This window comes from Dipteris shenzhenensis, chromosome 5 (genome assembly GCF_047967505.1).
Source record: "Dipteris shenzhenensis isolate YYH24624 ecotype China chromosome 5, Dip_SZ_1.0, whole genome shotgun sequence".
In the NCBI taxonomy this organism is placed as follows: domain Eukaryota; kingdom Viridiplantae; phylum Streptophyta; class Polypodiopsida; order Gleicheniales; family Dipteridaceae; genus Dipteris; species Dipteris shenzhenensis.
The window spans coordinates 51710179-51729112 of record NC_141600.1 but is presented as its reverse complement, the minus strand read 5'-3'; the positions used below and the strand labels follow the sequence as shown (position 1 = coordinate 51729112).

The following is an 18934-nucleotide window of genomic DNA, read 5'->3' as shown; positions in this document are numbered from 1 at the left end:
ACAACATAGTCATGTCGGTGGTTGACTATATATCAATCTCATCGTCGTCATCATCATCATCAGGACATCAAGGTGGATGAGGCGATGGGAGCATGAAATCGGCGATTGAGTGCTGTCGACCACTCACGGGTGCAGCCCTGGCACGTCTCCTGGTCATAGCTCTGCATCTAACTAGGACTACTGTGACCCTTGTTGGGCGGGCTCCGACTTTGAATAGGAAGGAGATTTTCCCAAGTGTGATCTATGTGTCAACCCGATCACTGCCTCCTAGTCACGGTCACGTCGATGCCTCATCTTGTGTGGGTCCATGTGATTTGGCTGAAAAAACTCTGTGATAGAGCTCTACGAGGAATCAGCTAAGAAAAAAGTATGCTCCTGTCTCCATGCTCGAAGTATCCTCTCGTGGTGTCTAAGTCCCTCATGAATGAAACCTGCCAAACATCGCTAGTCTGGGTAGGAGAGGAATTGGGCCAAAATCCCATAGCTATCTCTGAAGAGGTGATAGAAACGCCCTCGAATCTTATAGTAAGCATGACATCTGAAGATGAAGTGCTCCTTGTCTCAACCTCCTGCATGTCACATAATGTGCATAGGCGCCTCTCCCTGGGTAGTCAATCTGCTCTGCCGCTCTCGATACGAAGTCTATGTGAAGAGACCCGAAACTGCCCAATAGAGATTCTCAATGAGTGGGCTAAGTAGATCTGCATATATCCTGGGGGGTCAATGAAACCCTCAGTTGTGATATCTAATAAGTAATCTCTGTAGAAGCTAAGCTTCATTGGAAGTTCACTCAGTCCCAACTAGGTCCGCAATATGTGTAGCTGTAAGAGATCCTCACAGATAACCTGGTTGACCTCGTGTGATATGAGGGGAGAAAACGGAGCATCCATGCTGTATTGGAAGGGAGGTAGTCTATCCATGTGGAGCCCCAATCGCTCAAACCATCTCTCTATGCATGTATACCAGCATCTTTAATCCCCTCCTGTTGCAAGTGTCATAGAAGAGAACAGTGCTAGCCATGGTAGCCTGCTACGTCCAGACTCCCTGACTCGGTACAGATACGTGATGACCTGAAATGCAGCATCTAGCTGTAATGGGGGTGTGACCCAAACTCAGCCTGAATGATCTGGTGAGGAACGGATGGCTTACCACGAATCATCTCTAATGACATGAGAACCTGTAGCTGCTCCACACGGGCTCACTCTGTATTCGACAAATCTGGCCCCTAACAATGTCGTACATCCCCACTAGACGGACCAAGGAGTCAAAAGGCAACCCCTTGGTCCGTGGATCCTGAAAGTGCGAGCGGAAGCATTGCCTCTCTAGTCTGGCCAATGAAGCATATCCTTTGCTCAAGCGTGCTTGCGTCGCGGGTCTCATAGTGAAGATGGGTCTGGAAAAGACAACCCCAAGATAAGTGTATGATGAAACTATCTCAACAGGTGACCCATCAAATGTAAACTGCTCCTGGCGCATGACAGCTCGAGATGTATTGAAGATCATAACCTTAGTTTTACTCAGGTTGACCTTCGAATCATGAGAGAGAAAGAAACAAAGTTTATTAAAAGTCTTCGAAAGACCGAAGGGTCTATGAGACTGAAAGAACCAAATACAATGAGCTGGATGAGAGGAGCCTCTAAGCGGGCATCAACACCCAAGATAGACAGAACATAAACGTAGAAACACTAATACATAAAAATGTATGAGCCCATGGAGAGGATGGAAGCTGTGGTGTGGCATCACTAAGATGATCTGCTGGAAGTTGGCAGAGGGATCAAGCCCAAGGGGGAGTCCGGTGGTGTAGGAAGCTATGGTGGCATAAAACCTGTAACAGCGCTAGCAGCGGCTGGTGTGTGTGGTCTGATGTGGTCTCCTAGCTGTAGCCCTGCGTCGGACAAGTGCCACTGTCACCCCCATTGTCAGTGTCTCCAACTTGGTGAAAGAGAGCACGGACACACCTCTGTGTGGGTGTGTACATATACCACAAAACAAGCATATCCCTTTGCTTATTACTGAAAGACACAAAAATACATTGCCAACTTCAAAAATATGCATACAGTCATCCACTACAAAATTCTTTTCAACGTAGGGGTCTGCCAGAGTGCACTGTGTTTAAGCAGAACACCACAATCTCTCAAGAACAAAAAACCACCTTGAAGAGACATGAGGCAGCAATTCAGTTGTCTTGAACAATGCTAGACTGTCTTCCAATCATCGGTGTGCATCTTTGAATTCTAAAGGCGGATGCATCATTCATTTTTGTGCCATCTTTAGGAACCTAAAAAGCTCTGGCGAATCTCTCTGCATGCATTATGCAGCTTTCATAGTTTGACCGGGTTGCACATGCTTTCCCCATAAACTCATCTCAAGCATTGCTGGAAGTCCCAGAATTTAGCTGCCACTCACTACAAAGTCATGCAATTTTCAATCATCTCTGTCAAAGCACCTGCAGGCTTTTCTTCAACTCTGTGTGCTTCCTCAGCTCCTCTATTCTGTATGTGTCATCCCATTTGCCAGAACTTGCATGCAGGTTTGCAAGGAGCACATATGAAGCGGCAAATTCTGGGTTCATCTGGACAATTTGGTGAAAGCATCTCAATCCTAAATCTGCTTCCCCATAAGTTTTGCAGGCGTTCAGTAAAGCTGTCCATGTTCCTTTAAATGGAGGATACAACATAGTTTCTATCAAATCCTCCCCCTCACACAAATATCCTGACTGTGCGAATAGATCAACCATGCAAGTATGGTGCTCTCTTGTCGGTGCAATGCCATGTTCTCTTCTCATCACCTCGAAATACTGCTGAGCCTTGAATATCAGGTTGCTATGGTTGCAGGCAGTAAGAAGACATGTTAATGTGATAGCATCGGGCTTCACATTCTGTTCTTGCATTTCCTCAAAAATTTGTACAGCCATATTCCCCTCATGGTTCATGCCATACCCTTTGATCATTACGCTCCATAACACTACTCCTCGAACTGGCAGCTTATCAAAGACTTGCTGTGCCTCTGCAATTGAGCCATATTTGACATACATGTCCACCAAACTGTTCCCAACAAAAAAGTTTCTTTCAAAACCCTTTCCTGTGATCTTCATGTGTATTTCTCGACCCTTGGCTATGGCTCCTATGCTGCCACAAGCTTTCAACACAGAAGCATACGTGAGAGCATTTGGAGAGATGCCCTCCAACTGCATCAATTCAAAACATTTCAGTGCCTTGTGACCCAGTCCATGTTCAGCATATCCTTCAATTAATGCCGTCCACGACACCACATCTCGAACTGCAAGCTTGTCGAAGATCTCCCACGCTTCTGAAATTAAGCCACATTTGGCGTACATGTCAACCAAAGTGTTGCAGACAGCAAGTTCTTTCCCAAATCCTTTCTGTGCAATTTTCATATGTATTTCCCGGCCCTTGTCTAAGGCTCTCATGCTGCCACAAGCTTTCAAGATGCAGGCAAATGTGGCAGCATCTGGAGTGACGCCCTCAAGCTCCATCTGTTCATAACAATTTAGTGCTTCTTGACCAGGTCCATGTTCAGCATATCCTGCAATAAGTGCTGTCCACGACACGGCAGTACGAGCTGGCAACTTGTCAAAGACTTTCCGTGCCTCCAAAAGCGAGCCACATTTGGCATACATGTCCAACAAAGTGTTGCCAACAGCAAGATCTCTACCGAATTCCTTTTGTTCAAGTTTAAGATGTATCTCTCGGCCCTTGTCTAAGGCTCCCATGCTGCCACAAGCTTTTAAAACACACATGAACGTGACAATATCTGGACAGGTGCCATCCTGTTGCATCTGTTCAAAACAATTCAGTGCTTCCTGACCAGGTCCATGTTCAGCATATCCCGCAATAAGAGCATTCCACGACACAATATTACGATTTACCAGCCTGTCAAAGACTTCCCGTGCCTCTAAAAGTGAGCCACACTTGGCATACATGTCAACCAACGTGCTGCCAACAAAGACATCTTCTTCAAAGCCTTTTTGTGAAATCTCAGCATGCATTTCACGTCCTCTTTCTACATCTCTCAGCCTTGCACAAGCTTTCAGTAGGGCCATAAGCGTGTAGCTGCTAGGACGTACACTATCCTTTTGCATTATCTGGTACAGGTTAAAAGCATACTGCGTTTGCCCACATTGGATATAACCCAATATGAGAGAAGTCCATGAATGCTCATTCCGGTGAACCAACCTATCAAAAACCTGCTGAGCATTGGACACATTTCCACAATCAACGAACATTGACACAATATAGTTCCCAGCAGCTTTTTGAGCTTCCAGCCCAATATTGTAAATGTGTGCATGCACGCGCTTTGCATAGGCTAGATTTTTATTTCTTCTGCACTTCTGCAAGATGCTGATAAAGTTCTCAACTGGATGTAGCTCAGCCGTCCCATCCAAAATACCAAGTATCTCCTCTAAACTCAGCACTTCCAAACCCCTGCCCTCTTGCACTAGTTGTGCATCCACTTGTAACCCAGACCTAAATCTGGCCTTGCACATGAGGCTGGACCGTGCTAGGGTCTCGCTAAAGCCAGGGTGTGCTGAGTTTGGACAGCCCTCTTCTTGGGTTGCATGCCAGCCAAATGCTCTGGCCCCATTGGTTCCCTGGCTTCCCCCATCCTTGGCGTCCTTTTTCTCAAGCATCTCTTCAACCCAACCTGGTTGGTGAGTCTCCTTCGTACTTCTATCCCTGAAAGGTGGAGGCGTCTGTTAAAAGTCACCAGAGATTAAACAATCAATATTCCACTTATATTTCCACAGCTTCAGTTGTACACAATATTGAAACAGCATATGATTCGCTTACTTTGGTCTTTGTGTTGTCCCAAAACTGAGAGTACTCCTGCCGTAAGCCCTCTCTAATCGATAATGAACTAGAAGAACAGGTCTGTCGAGCCGTAGCAAATAATTGAAACTTGTAGGACCAGCGGAAGGTTTCTGCACCAAATGAGTCTTTTGATGCTGGCCACCGGATCGAGGATCAGATAATTGGCGTCCCGGAGGACAATTGCTCCACGCCCTGTTTGCAGGACAGGGCGGTGAACATGAAGGTGAAGGTGGGGGGATAGCGAGCTGGCATCCTGAGGGTGAGGGTTTAGAGTTGTGCTGCCAGGATGGATGCATCTCTGCGAAAGGTGAAGTTCGGGCAGCGATAGTTGATAACATAGCTGGTTATCTCACTCCACCTGGATTGGTTCCGACAAAGAACAACACATTCCGTCGCTCAACCAAGCAACAATGGCAAATTTCTTGAGAACCCAGTTGCGAACCTGTGCTGCTGCTCAGAGGTTTGGGCAAATTGCTCGAGCAGGAGTCCTTTCTGTGCGTCTTCACGTGCCTATAGGTCCCGCGACAGCCAACGTCGATCGTGTACTAAGTGTATGTTGTATACGACATCCTATTCATCTTTCCAAGCACCCCAAAACGTTCTACAGGTGTGCCTTGCATGGCTACTGGCTGCCCTTCGGCCATGCTCTCGATTGAAGCCTGGCTGCAAAATCACAAGGACCGAGAGCGCCTCCCCACGACTGATCTTCTTTCCCAGCTCTGGAATGCCTGTGTGGTAGCACAGCATTGCAATGCCCAACAAGCATTGTGATTCTTCTCCTTGTCTCATTAATCTTGTCTGAATCTTCTTGGAGACCTGTTTCTGCATGCTACTTTGGGCAGCCCAATCCTATCGTGTCAAGGTCCGCGGTCTCACGGAAGACGAGCTCAACCGTGCGATATCGGGCGGGAAGTCTCCATCCGCATCTTAGCAGGTCGCCATTACGACTGAACAAGAAACATGTGCAAGCAAAAGCATACCTTGAACTCCCCGGCAACAAGTGTAGTCCCATCGAGGCAAACTGATCTTCATGGATTTTGCTGGGTTTTTAAATGGTTTTTGATCTAACCGCTCTAACTTTGTTCTTGAGCATTTATCACTCATATGGATGCCCTTCTTTTTCCAATGATTTATGCATCCCTATCATGTATCACCACGCATACGTGACGCTTGAGGTTGGCATTTCCAAAAAATCAAATGGCAAGCGACAACATAATCTGGAAATGCCTCCCTCAGGCATTTCCCTAAGGACTTTAGCCTTGGCAGCAGAGTGTGAGGAACTTGACAAGGATTTGGCCTTTTCTTTGTCATTTACACATTGCTGTGAATTTTATTTGTCAAATGACATTCAAGAATAGCTTTGACTTCTTATTTTTAATGTCAAATGAAAAGCTTATCTAGTTGTCGCTTCTTTTTCAATTGTTACGCGAATATGAGGGAGTAGAATGTAGTAACATCTAAGGCTAGGTACACACAACATTGCAAAATATCATTAGATATGCAAAAGTAGGGTGGACAAGATCTTAAGCAAGCAAACTCCATCGTCCATCCCCCACCCAAGTCTAAAACCATGGACACCATGAGCAAAAGACAAGAGTTAACCAATAGGCTACAGCAAGCCTGTAGAAAGATCTAAGACCTATTCATGGATTCTTCCTACCGGTCCCCTCAGTGTGTAAAGTACACCCATCTTTGCTCACAAAAAACTAGCAAACTAAACTTCAAGTTTTCAAAATTACGGAGAGATTTATTTTTGCAATTTTTAATTTTGTCATATTTTAGATATATTTTGGAGAGATTTATCGTTGTAATTTTTAAATTTTTCATATTTTAAATATATTTTGGAGTTAAAACCTGAAAAGTTCTATGAAAAAACTCAAAAGTGGAAAGTTCAAGGCTTCTATATCTACAAAAGTAAAACCTCTCTGTGAACACTATACCTGCCCATCCCACTAGCGGATGGGCAAGTGTGGGGGCTGTGTGTACCCGACTTAAGTAGGATTTTATGGTATAAAGAAGGTGAGGGACTCATCTCTCAACCCACTTTCAATCTTCTTGGTTCAGAGCCTCAAGGGAGGGGCTCTAAGTTCCAACTTCTACTTTGAGCCTCTCTTCCCTAAGGCTCCAAAGTCCACACTCACTTGAGAGTGCTCAATCCTAACTCCTCCCCCTTCAACTTGGCTCTACAATGAATGGTTCTGTCAGAGCTATTGAACGACAATACACATCAAAAATCAACTTTCTTCAGTCATGGGGACGATCAAATCTCTTCAATTCTCCTCTTGTGATCTATAAAGCATACTCTTCCTCCTTGTACTTCAACTTTCAAGTTTTCCATATGTGTTGTGTATATCAAAGATTTCATCTCCTTGGGTAACTTAACACTTGAAACTTCTTCCACATGCGGCCTTTTTTAATAATCCTAAGTCATCCTACCTTTGTCACTGACTACCCCAATGATGATAGGGGCTCCAAAGCCCCCAAATGGGAAAAAAAGGGCATTCTTCTTACCTCCAGTGTAATGTGATATCTGCTCTTTGCTCAAATAGTTGCAATCTACCAATGCACACTTGAGCCTTATGTTTTGATTCAATACTTCTCTCTCCTTCTTTACTGTTCACGACTCCAACTCCCAAATGGGAAAGAACGGGAGTTCTTCTTGACTCCATTGTCACGTGATAGCTAACACTCGGTCAAATAGCTACAACCTACAAGCTGCAATGCACACTGGTGCCATATATTTCAATCTAATACTTTCATCTCCTTGTTTATCAGCAAACTCAAGTGGTTGCATCCCTATTCCATATAGATTTAGTGGTTTCAAGTTTGCAACTTGCTTAAATTTGTAAGGCTGCTTGAGCATTGCACTATTACTGTCTTACATGTTGATCATAGTTGCATTATGTGTGTGAGCTTGACTGGCTATCATCATAAAGCGGGTACACCATGGGTTAGCCCATGAGCCCAGTGGGATTTGGTTCCCTGAATGTGGATTCCAACACCACAAGTGGGGTGGAAACTGGGGGTTTTTGGGGCTATTTTGATCCCTGCTCTACCGAGCAAATGGGTATATCATGTCTGAGCAAATGGGTATATCATGTATGAGGACTCTGATAGTCCTCCGCATCTTCCCATCATATTGGCGAAGGTACGCTTATTCAAGCTGCTACTACAAAGGAAGTAGGGGAGAGGTGGTATTGAGTTTGAGCTTGGAGCCTTCGAGGCACTAAGGTTGTTTGGCTCACCCATGTCTCTATATACACTCATGAGTCTTTGAAGCTAGATGTGTCCTCTTGGGGTGGTATGTGCACAGAATAGGTGCTAAGGACTGAAGCTCCAAAATGGACATATGTGAAGCTAGGTAGATAACTAGTTAGAACATTGTCAAAAGTGCTATCTTTGGGTTTAGATTCTATTCCAAGGACCCTATCAGACCTCATGTGCATGTAGGTCAAAGAGATGCACAATCCAAATGATTTACTACAACCCCTATAGGCAGCTTGTGAAGGACACTACATTATGGATAATGCAACGTGTTGCGATGTCGATGTGGCTAATGCAACGTACTACCCTACACGATGCTACGTTAAAGTTATTGCTGCATCTATCACATTGCGGTATGCCTCGATGTCGTGTTACATATATCGCATCGGATGCTATGTTATGCTAATGCACTGGCGCTTTGTTAAAGTTATTACAACGAGGGTTGACTTCTTTATTGCAACATGGGTAGGTGGCTAACATCATTAAATGTGCATTAAATGCGAACTAGTAGTTGATGGGATGTGTCAAAGTCAGGTAAGCTAATGCTACGTGGGATTATATCATAATGCGACATGGCATCGGGTTAGCACTAATGCAACGTGGCGTTGTGTTAAGGATATTGCAATGTCTCTATTCCATGCAGCTTGTTGATGGGAGTTTGATTATTTTCAGCCAATTTTGAGTTTCTTTTGTGACCTTTAAGGGGCTCTATACTACCTATTGCAAACAAAAAACACATTTTGGAGAGTGAAAATAGAAAGTTTTCTATGATGCGACAATTTTAGTCTTCCAAAGGGCTTAAAATTCACCCAAAATCATCATTCCTCGATCTGTTTCTTGGGATTTGATTGCACAAACACCTTAGCAATTATCTAAACTAGCTTCTACTATGATTTGACAACACAAAACACCAGAAACAACTCACAATCACCTCAAATGCTAGACCAAAAAAAAAGTTTTTCCTCTTCCGAACCTCTCCCTATTCTCCAAAACCAACACTCCTAGTTAAGCTAGAAAGCATTAAGTAATGGGTATATAATGAAAGCAGACAAAACACAATGCAAAAGCGTACCTAGCTATCCCCAGCAACAGCACCAAAAATGTATAGTCCTAACTGTGACTCAAATCTTGTGGGGATGTTGCCGATATGCCGGTGAGCTCTACCCCACCTGACTCCTGGTTGGGAGCAATGCAAAGGCTTGTTAACCACTAGTGTCACTCCTCCAGCAGCTTCCGATTTGTTGCAATGTGATTGCATGAAGAATAAAAGGGAAGGAGAGATGGAGAGAGAAGGGGAAGAGAGGAGGATGAAGGGGAAGGGTGAGAAAGAGGGAGTGGCAATCGCAAGGGCACTACACTGGAAACAAGAGAACACTCAAAACAACTCGTTGAGAGAAATGAGAGCTTGTATTCCAACAAGTGAAGACCAAAGTCAAACTTTTGGTCTTATATATATCTTACAGTTTGAAGGGAGGTTTAACCCTATTCTCTTACTTCCACTCTCTCTCTTCTCTCTTTTTACAAGTCACTTCGGCCTATCTACCTCTAAGACATAGTCACCTATACATTCTACTCCCTGATCCTATTAGATTTGCAAAAACATCATGATGCCAAAATGACACCTTTGTTAACCAATGTGGTTAACATCAACACTCTTACCCGTTTTGCTCTAAATAAAATATTTGCTCATTGTGCCCAATAATGGGTTGATTCAAACCTCCTTGTGGAGAGTTTTTTGCCCAAAAATGGATTGATGCTGCATATAGAGAGGGTGTCATGGCTGCCACTATAGCATATTGAGTCTTCTTGGTTGAGGTTGCTAAGTTTTAGGGGGATTTCTAAGAAGAAGAAGAAGAAGAAGATAGCTTGGCCATTCCATGCAAGCCATATCTATAGCTAACCTTGACTAAGACTAAACCCCTAGCTAGTGTAGGCATTCAACCCCACTAAGGGTTAGGAAAGGGATAAAGACCCCCCCTATGACCTTAAAGCTACTTCCTGGAGTTGAGGCAAGTTGATTGACAGTGCAACCTAAGGCCAGGGGGTGGGGCATTGAATTAGAGCAGTGGCGGCATCGTGAATAGGAAACAAGGAGGTGACTAAGAAGCCGCCAGCATGAAGAGGTTGCTCAAGAGGGGACTACCGAATAGAGCACGAGCTACCAAGAAGGGAGCTTGAGGCGACTAAAGGAGTAGAGGAGTTGTGCAGATGGAGGCATACAGGCTTGAGAAGAAGAAGAGGCGTGAGAAGGAGACAAAGTGCGATTGGAGGCACAAAGGCGTGAGAAGGAGATGAATGTCTTGCTTGAGGTAGCTAAAGGAGTAGAGGAGCTACGTGAGGAGTAGATGAGCCGAAGGAGTAGATGAGCTATGAAATTTTCTTGATAAATTCTGTAATGAGGACTATCTAGCTACAAAGAAAGAATTATATGAAGAAGAATATGTGAAGCAATTGCATGCATTTGGGGCTAATAAACATATTCCTAAAGCATGGAGTCTTTCGTATCTAGTGGACATGAATAGTTAATGTAGTTTCCATATCTTATGCAATGATGGCAAACAATTTTAGCTACCCTTGCTAGTACAATATTGTATGAAAGAGATTTTTCTAGGTAAAATAGAATTAAGACTATAGATAGAAGTAGTTTGGCCTTGGAGCCACTTGATCCTTCTCTTGTAGCTTGGACTAGAGTTTGGAAATATGGGAAGATGACCACGGAAATATAGCAAAATAAAAGAGATGTAAAGAAGATAGTAATTTGGCCTTGGAGCCACTTGATTTTTCTCTTGTACCTTGGACTAGAGTTTAAAAATATGGGAAGATAACCAAGGAAAGATAGGAAAATGAATGAGATGTAAAATTGTTACTATTCAATGAAACTTAGAACTATGTATAGTGGTTTTTAAATATATGGAATGAGATAGGAAATTGAATCTAAGACATCATCCACAATAATCATCAGTTTGCTAGGGTTGGATGGGATGTACACACATCATTTGATGCATCATGGTTGCTATTTGAATTGGGATGTTCTTACTAGCATAAGCACTAAAGGAACACCATGCATTGCCCTGGATGTGACCAAGAAAATAGGGATTTGGTTATAATAGTAAGGAATAAGACAAATGTGGCTTATTAAAATAAGGGTGTTGAGGGGTAAGGAAAATGCAAGAGATTCCACACAAAGAGTGGAAGGAATTATGATCTTTTAAATGGCTTGGAGAATCACAATTATCAAGCCCCACATAATGCACTTGCATCCTAAGAACTTTGACAAAAACACCATGGGATGCTATTCTTACTCAAACGGATAGAATTTGCAAGAGTGAGCAAAAGTGACTACATTTCTCAATTTTACAGATCCTTGATCATTTAGTGATGCCCATGGAGTCCTCTACATCAAAGCCTACAACATGAGAGGTCTTGATGCACTTCCAAATGGAATAAATCAATGTACATCCTAGAATAATTGACTCTAAAGCAAGTATTAGTAATCAAGGGTAGGAAAAGTATGAATGGCTTCCTCATCGAGGGTGTCTATTCCCCTTGTTGCTTGAATTTTCATCATTTCCCAATTTTTCTTTGCACCCACTATATGTCAGAGGTATAGAGCAATGCCCCACTTGTGAGCCCCTAAATGAGGAGAGCTCTAGGTCTTTACAGCTACATATGAATGTGGATAGATGGGCCAATAAGGCAAAGGAATGAGGCTTCCATGTAGGCAACAAAATGGATACCACATGGGTGACACATGAGAATCGTTTCTATATGTTATTGTAGATTGGTTTTGAATGAGTCTTTGTATAGGTTCTCTCAATTGGATGGAAACTGGAAGGTGAAAGATTTTTGTACAACTAGAGGGGGATCTCTCATTGTGGAGGCTTTCAATCCTTCTTGTAAGATTGCCCTTGAGATTATCGACAAAGACTTTGACAAGTTTGAGTTATTGATCGATGAGGGTGATCAAAAGGCTTCTCCAAACAAGCCAAATTGTAGGATATTAGAGAAATATGAAAGGATGATCTTGTCAATGCCTTTATGATAGAGATGAGGGATCTTAAAGGTCAAAAGATAGATAATAGTACCCATGGAAGGTCAATGGGTGACAAATTCATTCTAGAGCTAGCTAGAGGCTCCTAGTAGTGGGGATCAACGTGGACGCAAGCCATTGTGCAAAGAATCGAGATCTAGGATGCAGATGGCATTGTTGTATGTCGAGTTGAAATAAACCTAGTATCTTTGGTACCTTGTAGGTTTTGGTCAGTCCTTATCTTTTGAGGGGTGGTTATGTTGGTGACTTGGGATAGTAAAGACACCTGAGTGTTTGTGACTTGGACAAAAAATTATGGCAGTATTCCATATTGGGTCTGCTTGTTCATGAGGGATGAATCTCCCTGGAGATACTATGGGATACATTACCAAATAAAGAAGACATCTTGACTTGTTCCTAAGAGCTTCTACACAGGAGCTACTGGAGCAGTTCTTTGACAAAGCTATTGTCAGGCTGCAATGTGTCATTAAGTGGGGGTTGTTGGAGGTATAGGATCAATGCCCCAGCTGTGACCCCCCAAATGAGGAGAGCTCAGGGCCTTGACAACTACATATGAATGTGGAGAGATGGACCAATAGGGGGAAGAAATGATGCTACCATGTGGGTAGTAGTAAGATAGATGCCAAATGAGCAATAGATCAGAATCCTTCGGTATGTTTTTTGTGGCATCCCATTGGGCCACCTAGGTTAGCATTAAGGGATGAGAGTCTACAAAATTTAGGGTAGACGATGGGGTTGGAATAGTTGAGTCATACATGGGGCCTTGGGGCTAGTGTAGGATCAGCATAATAGAATCACCTGGTGGGGGGCTAGGGTCATTTATAGGCCTTTGGACATAGGTTGTGAAAACAACAGCTCATCAGGACAATAGTTTGTCAATAGAGAGGCTATACATAATCAACACAAGCTTAGTAGTACAACACCTCCACATTGGTAGTAGGTACAGACCTAGTTGGGTGACAGCAGCAGCTGGTTAGCCAATCTATCACATGATCTACCAATTCCAGGTCTATGGCTAGGGTCATTTATAGGCTTGGCCATAGGTTAATAAAATAACATCCCAAGTGGGGCCAACAATCAATCAATAGAGGGGCTCTACACAATCAGCACAAGCTTAGAAGTACAACTCCACATTGGTAGTAGGTACAGACCTAGTTGGGTGACAGACTGGTCAGCTAATCTATCACACGATCTACCAATTCCAGGTTTATGGCTAGGTTCATTTATAGGCTAGGACATAGGTTGATAAAACAACATCCAAAGTGGGGCCAATAGTAGACTCAATCAATAGAGAGGCTGTACACAATCAACACAAGCTTAGTAGAACTATACCTCCATGTTGGAGTAGGTATACATCTAGTTGGGTGATAGACTGGTCAGCCAAGTTTTATACAAATGATTTGCCAGTTCCAAGTTTTATACAATTTTCAAGTTCCAAGTTTTATACAAATGATTCCCTTGGAAGCATCTCGTTCATTTGAAGATTGAAGACCTAAACATCCCAAGACTAGCATATGTAAATATAGCACATGGGCTCAATAGAAGAGGTTTTCAAAGGTACATTTTTAAAAACATTATTACACTTACAGAAGGGGTTTTTAAAATTAGGGTGCATTGAAAAGCTAAAAATTTTGTATAGGAAAAGGGGTCATTTTAAATCCATACAATTTACAGATAAAGAGTTTTAATAATACCCCTCGAACGCATGTGATAGTATGGTGTTTTCAAGTAGTAACTCCCTTGAGGTTATGATGAAAGAGAGGGGAAGGTCCCCCAACCTATGGGCTAGCTTCTTTGAGAGGTTTGGTGGGACCGGAGTGAGTGTTTTTGGCTTGCATGGATAGGGCACTCCCATAGGTTCGTACATAGGTTCGTACTGTACCCTTCTTTTCTTGCATAACTTGCACCACTTGACGTCTTTAGATGGAGGTAGCAGCTTGGACTCCCTTAAGAGCATGGCATTGGGTAGACCAAGAGGTTTTGTGGAAGGTCATCTCTCATTTCTGGCCACAACTATAGGTGACCCATAGACCCTAGAAGATTTCTTACTTCTTTTGATGGTAGAATAAGGAGGCTTGCCTATCTGCCCCTAGCTAGAGTAGATATGGGTGGATGGTAGAGCTGCCACTATTGCATGGATAGAATGCTAGAGATGATCCCTTGATACTTATGGGGTTGTAGTGTAGAGGATTTGGTTAGCAACTCTCAAGATTGTGACCAACATGTAGAGGATGCAGTGGGACTTTACTGATGGATGGTCGCGTGGCTCATAGGGGGGGGGCATGCTTTCTCAATTGAGCTAGCCTCCACATCCTACCAGATATAGGTCCATAATGTGGCCAAGATTGAGGTTATGATGTCGAGCCCCCCTCCTGTGTATGCTTTTGCCTTTAGTGTATGGGAGAGGGTCTCCAGCATCGTTGCTTAGAAAATTTGGTTGCCTACCGCAATTTGGTGATGGGAGGACACTGAGCTCCCCTGATAGCCATTTTGGCACCATCCAATAGGACATCATCTATAGTCTATGCATCATTTGGGAGCTTGAGACTCTAGGTTCTAGAGTTACTACCAAAATTCAGGAGCATTTTTGGAAGGCAGGGCGTATGGGCATTTTTAATGTACTGTAGGATGTATAGTCCACTTTCTTGATTGTTAGCCCTTGTTTTTGAGATTTCCTAGGCAATGAGTTGATTTCTCCAAAAATACGTTGGTTTCTCTTTTGGACAACCAAGGCTCTATTTTATGCTTTCTTTGCCCATGGTTAATACCTTTCATTTTTGTTGATTTGATGGTTAGTTTCTCAATCGTTAGTAGTCATCCTTTTTCTTGTATAAAAATATATTAAAACCAAATCATCTTCCTTGAAATTTTCAAACTTCATATTGTGGTTCCCTCAAGATTTCCTTCTCTCTTAGATAACCTAAGATGTATATCACCTAAACAGTTAATCTTCATCTAACTGTAGCAACCAAAGTCATTGAAATTCCATTGACTCCTCTAGATTTAGCTTTTCTAGTGCAATTTGTAAACTAGATGAAATGGACTCCATAATGCTATTCCTAATCTATACACCTATCTTTCCTGTTTTCAGAAACTATCAAATTTGGGATCCTCTTCAATAGTTTGTTCCTACTTTTCAACCGACCATTTTGCCTATGGATGATAAGTCATGAAATTATCATGTGAAATCATATGTATCTCAATGAACTTTATTATTACATTATTTAGGAATTGGCCTCCTTGATCTGAAACTAACATCAATGGGGAATCCCAATTGGTTCATGATATTCTAATATAAGAATTTTGCAACACTACCTGTGGAACTATTTTTAAGAGCCACGTACCTTCAACCTTTGGTTGAATAGTCTATTGCAACCAAAATGAACTTTTTGAAATGTATCTTGTTGTTGCTAGTTTAAAGGACTTAGCAAAACCCATCCCCACATTCTAGAAACGTTGAAAGGGTAGTACCAAATTTTGGAGAATCCAATCTGCATTTACTAGATGTCCTTCTCTTTGACAATATCAACATGTCTTTGCAAAATCATGGGCATATTTGATTACTATAGACCACCAAAAACCTACTTGAAGAATTTTTCTTGCTATTATGTCACCAAAGAAGTGACCTCTAGAAGCACCTTGATGTGCCTCTTGTAGAATGGAGTAGTGTTCGTGCTGTGGTACACATGTCAAAGTACTTGGCTAATTTTGCATTTGTATAGTGCTCTTGCTAGTACCCTAAATGGATTGCTATTCAAAGTGAGCCTCTGTGTTTAATATATTGTCATGGTCTCTAGGGAAACACCATTCATGAAGAAATGTAACATAAGATCTTGCCACTATGTTCCACAAATCGATTCCACTTGAAATAATTCCACAACGGCTAAATCATGTAGCATGCCTTCTATTGGTATCTATTCAAATTCCAATTTGCTTACGTAAGCTGCTACAAAATGCTGATTTATTAGGTTTGTCAGTCATCATATAGTCAAGTTCTTGTAGTAATAAGGTCCATTGTGCCTGTCTCCATGTGGAATGTAGGTTATTCACTAGGCACAACATGCCTTGTAATCCACATGAAACACAATTTTATTTCCAAGAAGATAGTGATAGAACTTGTTATGTGCATATATCATGCCCAACCTTTCTTGTTTTATGATGAGTAATTCCATTCTACTCGTGTCAATGTTTAGCTTGCATAATAGACTAGTTAGTGCCATCCTTTCTTTCTTGTCTTCATTAGCACTACTCCAATTCCAATATTGGATTCATCCACAAAGACATGGAATCAAAGATTTAGTCCAATGGTTTCAATATTAGAGCCACTTCTGGCATCTTTTCTTGTTCTTTATCCCAAACATCTTTTCATGTTATTTATCCCAAACATACAAAAAATACCGTTTTGTAAGTGTTGTGAGTGGTTGGCAAAGATTACACAAGTAGTTGAGAAACCTATTATACCACTTCACTTGCCTAATGAAATGCATCAACTCTTTAATGCTCTAGGGTGATTCTACAACCTAAATGGCCTCCACTTTTCAGGAATGAATCACCCTTCCATCTATCAAAAAACGGTGGCAAGAAGAACACATGTGCAAATAGTGAATGCACAGTTTGATGGCTTCAAATGATCTAGAAGGTCTGCACTTATCAAAACATAGTCTAAGTAAGACCAAAACAAGTTGTTCTTCCACTCGCATACAAGGCATGGTATTAAAGAGGACGTGGTGGATCAGAATATGGGGGTTTCAAGGGGAATGGTTAGGGAGGTGGGCAGTTAGGTGTGTGGGGGGGAGGGGGGTTATGGGGTGGGGGGGTTGGGTTTTAGTAAGTTTTAATGTTATAAGAGTAGGGGGGGTTAGCAAAGACTAATTAACCATTTGCAACTTAAACATAAGATATAATTAGAGCATATACCAATACATTTAATGATTGCTGCAAAACAACAAGAATTGTACAAAGCAATAAAGGTAAGTAGTGCATATAAGGTATCCTAGCCAAGGGGGAAAAAGGAAAAAAAAGAAAAGAAAGGGTGGGGTGTTGAGGGGAGGGTGAAAGTAAAGGCCTAAGGGTTTACACACTACAGATTTAATTAAAATTTAACACATGGGGGCGTGAAAAAGTGCTTTTGGAGGGGGGGTATTTTTTTAAACATTTACATGAAACAAATGATTAAAAAGACAAAGAAAAAATGGGGGGAAATTTATTAGGAAAGAACTCAAAGTGTCGAGTTCTCATAAAGACTAATGCATTATGAGAATAAAAGTGGGGCCAAAATATACTTTCAAAAAGCTACAATAAGGATTTAGAGCCAAAATTCCAAAAAAATAGGGGGGAGCAATATATTGATAGCCATCATGGCTCATTCTTCCATCAATGAGATAGATCCCTGCATCCAGACACATGACATAATTGATGTGTTGCGATAGTATGTGTCACATTTTCTCATCTACAAAGATACAAATCAATTGTGTGTGCATTTGCCATAATATACATATGATAAAGGTGTGTGCGTGCGTGCGTGCATGCATGTGTGTGTGTGTGTGTGTGTGTGTGTGTGTGTGTGTGCATGTGTGCATGCATGAGAAAATATGAAGAGGGGAGAGGAGAAGAGTGGAGATGAGGAGAGAGGGCACAGCTAGAGAGCACACTAAAAATGTCTAATTATACACTAGATTTAGTTGAAAATGTAGAATATATACAAACCCATTTAGGGTTAGGATTAGGGCATCGAACCCTTTCCTTTATAGCACTCTATATGTAATCACATGTAATCACATGTAATCACATGTTAGTGCTATGCACATGTAATCACATGATGTTGAGCATGGTCTCTCAACACCTTCCCTCAAGATTAACATCATGAAGTAGGCCTTCCCTCAAGATGATGATTCTAGGGAATTGAAGAAGGACTGAGCATTACATTCCATCACACCCCTTTAATGGGAATGTCCTTCCTCTACATCAAACCAAGAGCTTGTCAGTGTTTCTCAAAAAGCTCTTTACCAAGTGGTTTGAAAAAGATGTGTGCAACATTCTCTTTGCTATCACAATGTTGCAATGTGATGTCACCAAGTAACACTCTTTCTCTAATGAAGTGCTCTTTAACATCAATGTGCTTTGTCGTGGAGTGATTTACTAGATTCTTGGCCAATGCTTGAGCTGATTGATTATCACAGTATATTGTTATTGGCTTCGATTCATCAAAGTAATATGTTTTTGACAATAGTCTTCTGAGCCATATAGCCTCACATGCATCTGTAGTGAGTGCCCTATATTCTTCTTTAATTGAAGACATAGAAACAATTGGTTTTTTGTTTGACAACCATGATATAACACCTTGACCAAGGAAAAATGCATATCCTTGTGTCAATCTCCTGGTCTCATGATCTCCGGCATAGTCACTGTCATCACAGTATCCATGCGTATCTCAAGACTCTTTTGGCTTCATCGCACTGATACTATTTTGGATTTGCCATAAATTGTGCTAGTGAACTTACTGCATAACAAATATCTAGCCGTGTGATAGTCAGATATATAAGAGATTCGATGAGCTTCCTGTAGTACCTGTCATTGATTGTAGGCTTTTTTGAATCTTTTGTAAGTTTCAAACTCTGTGCCATGGGAGTGGTTGCAATCTTGCAATCTACCATATGAAACTTCTTCAGGAGATTGTCAACATATTTTAGCTGACTCATGAACATGTTGTCTGAATCTCTCCAGAACTCAAATCCAAGACAATAGTGCATAAGTTCGAGATCTTTCATGTCAAACTCTATAGATAAGT

The 18934-nt window shown here is 41.9% G+C and overlaps 1 protein-coding gene across 2 annotated transcripts; it reads right to left on the bottom strand.

The window, feature by feature from the left end:
• Positions 1–1260: 1260 nt before the first annotated feature.
• Positions 1261–5366, bottom strand: LOC147902169 (pentatricopeptide repeat-containing protein DOT4, chloroplastic-like). 2 transcript variants are annotated; one of them, XM_087374317.1, is made up of 2 exons: positions 4812–5366; positions 1261–4697 (listed from the first exon to the last, which is right to left on the bottom strand). In XM_087374317.1, exons 1-2 carry the CDS (start codon positions 5168–5170, stop codon positions 2438–2440), a joined length of 2619 nt encoding a protein of 872 aa, XP_087230443.1. In that variant the 5' UTR covers positions 5171–5366; the 3' UTR covers positions 1261–2437. The 2 variants fall into 2 exon arrangements, with proteins under 2 accessions (XP_087230443.1, XP_087230444.1); XM_087374318.1 differs by having other exon boundaries at positions 1261–4714; positions 4812–4939.
• Positions 5367–18934: the final 13568 nt, after the last annotated feature.

What these genes read in the sequence shown, in the direction of transcription:
- LOC147902169 (XM_087374317.1), bottom strand. Translation starts at nt 5,170, where the DNA reads ATGTTATCAACTATCGCTGCCCGAACTTCACCTTTCGCAGAGATGCAT. An exon ending in GGGACAACACAAAGACCAAA is followed by an intron (nt 4,698 to 4,811) that starts GTAAGCGAATCA and finishes TCCACCTTTCAG; the next exon opens with GGATAGAAGTACGAAGGAGA.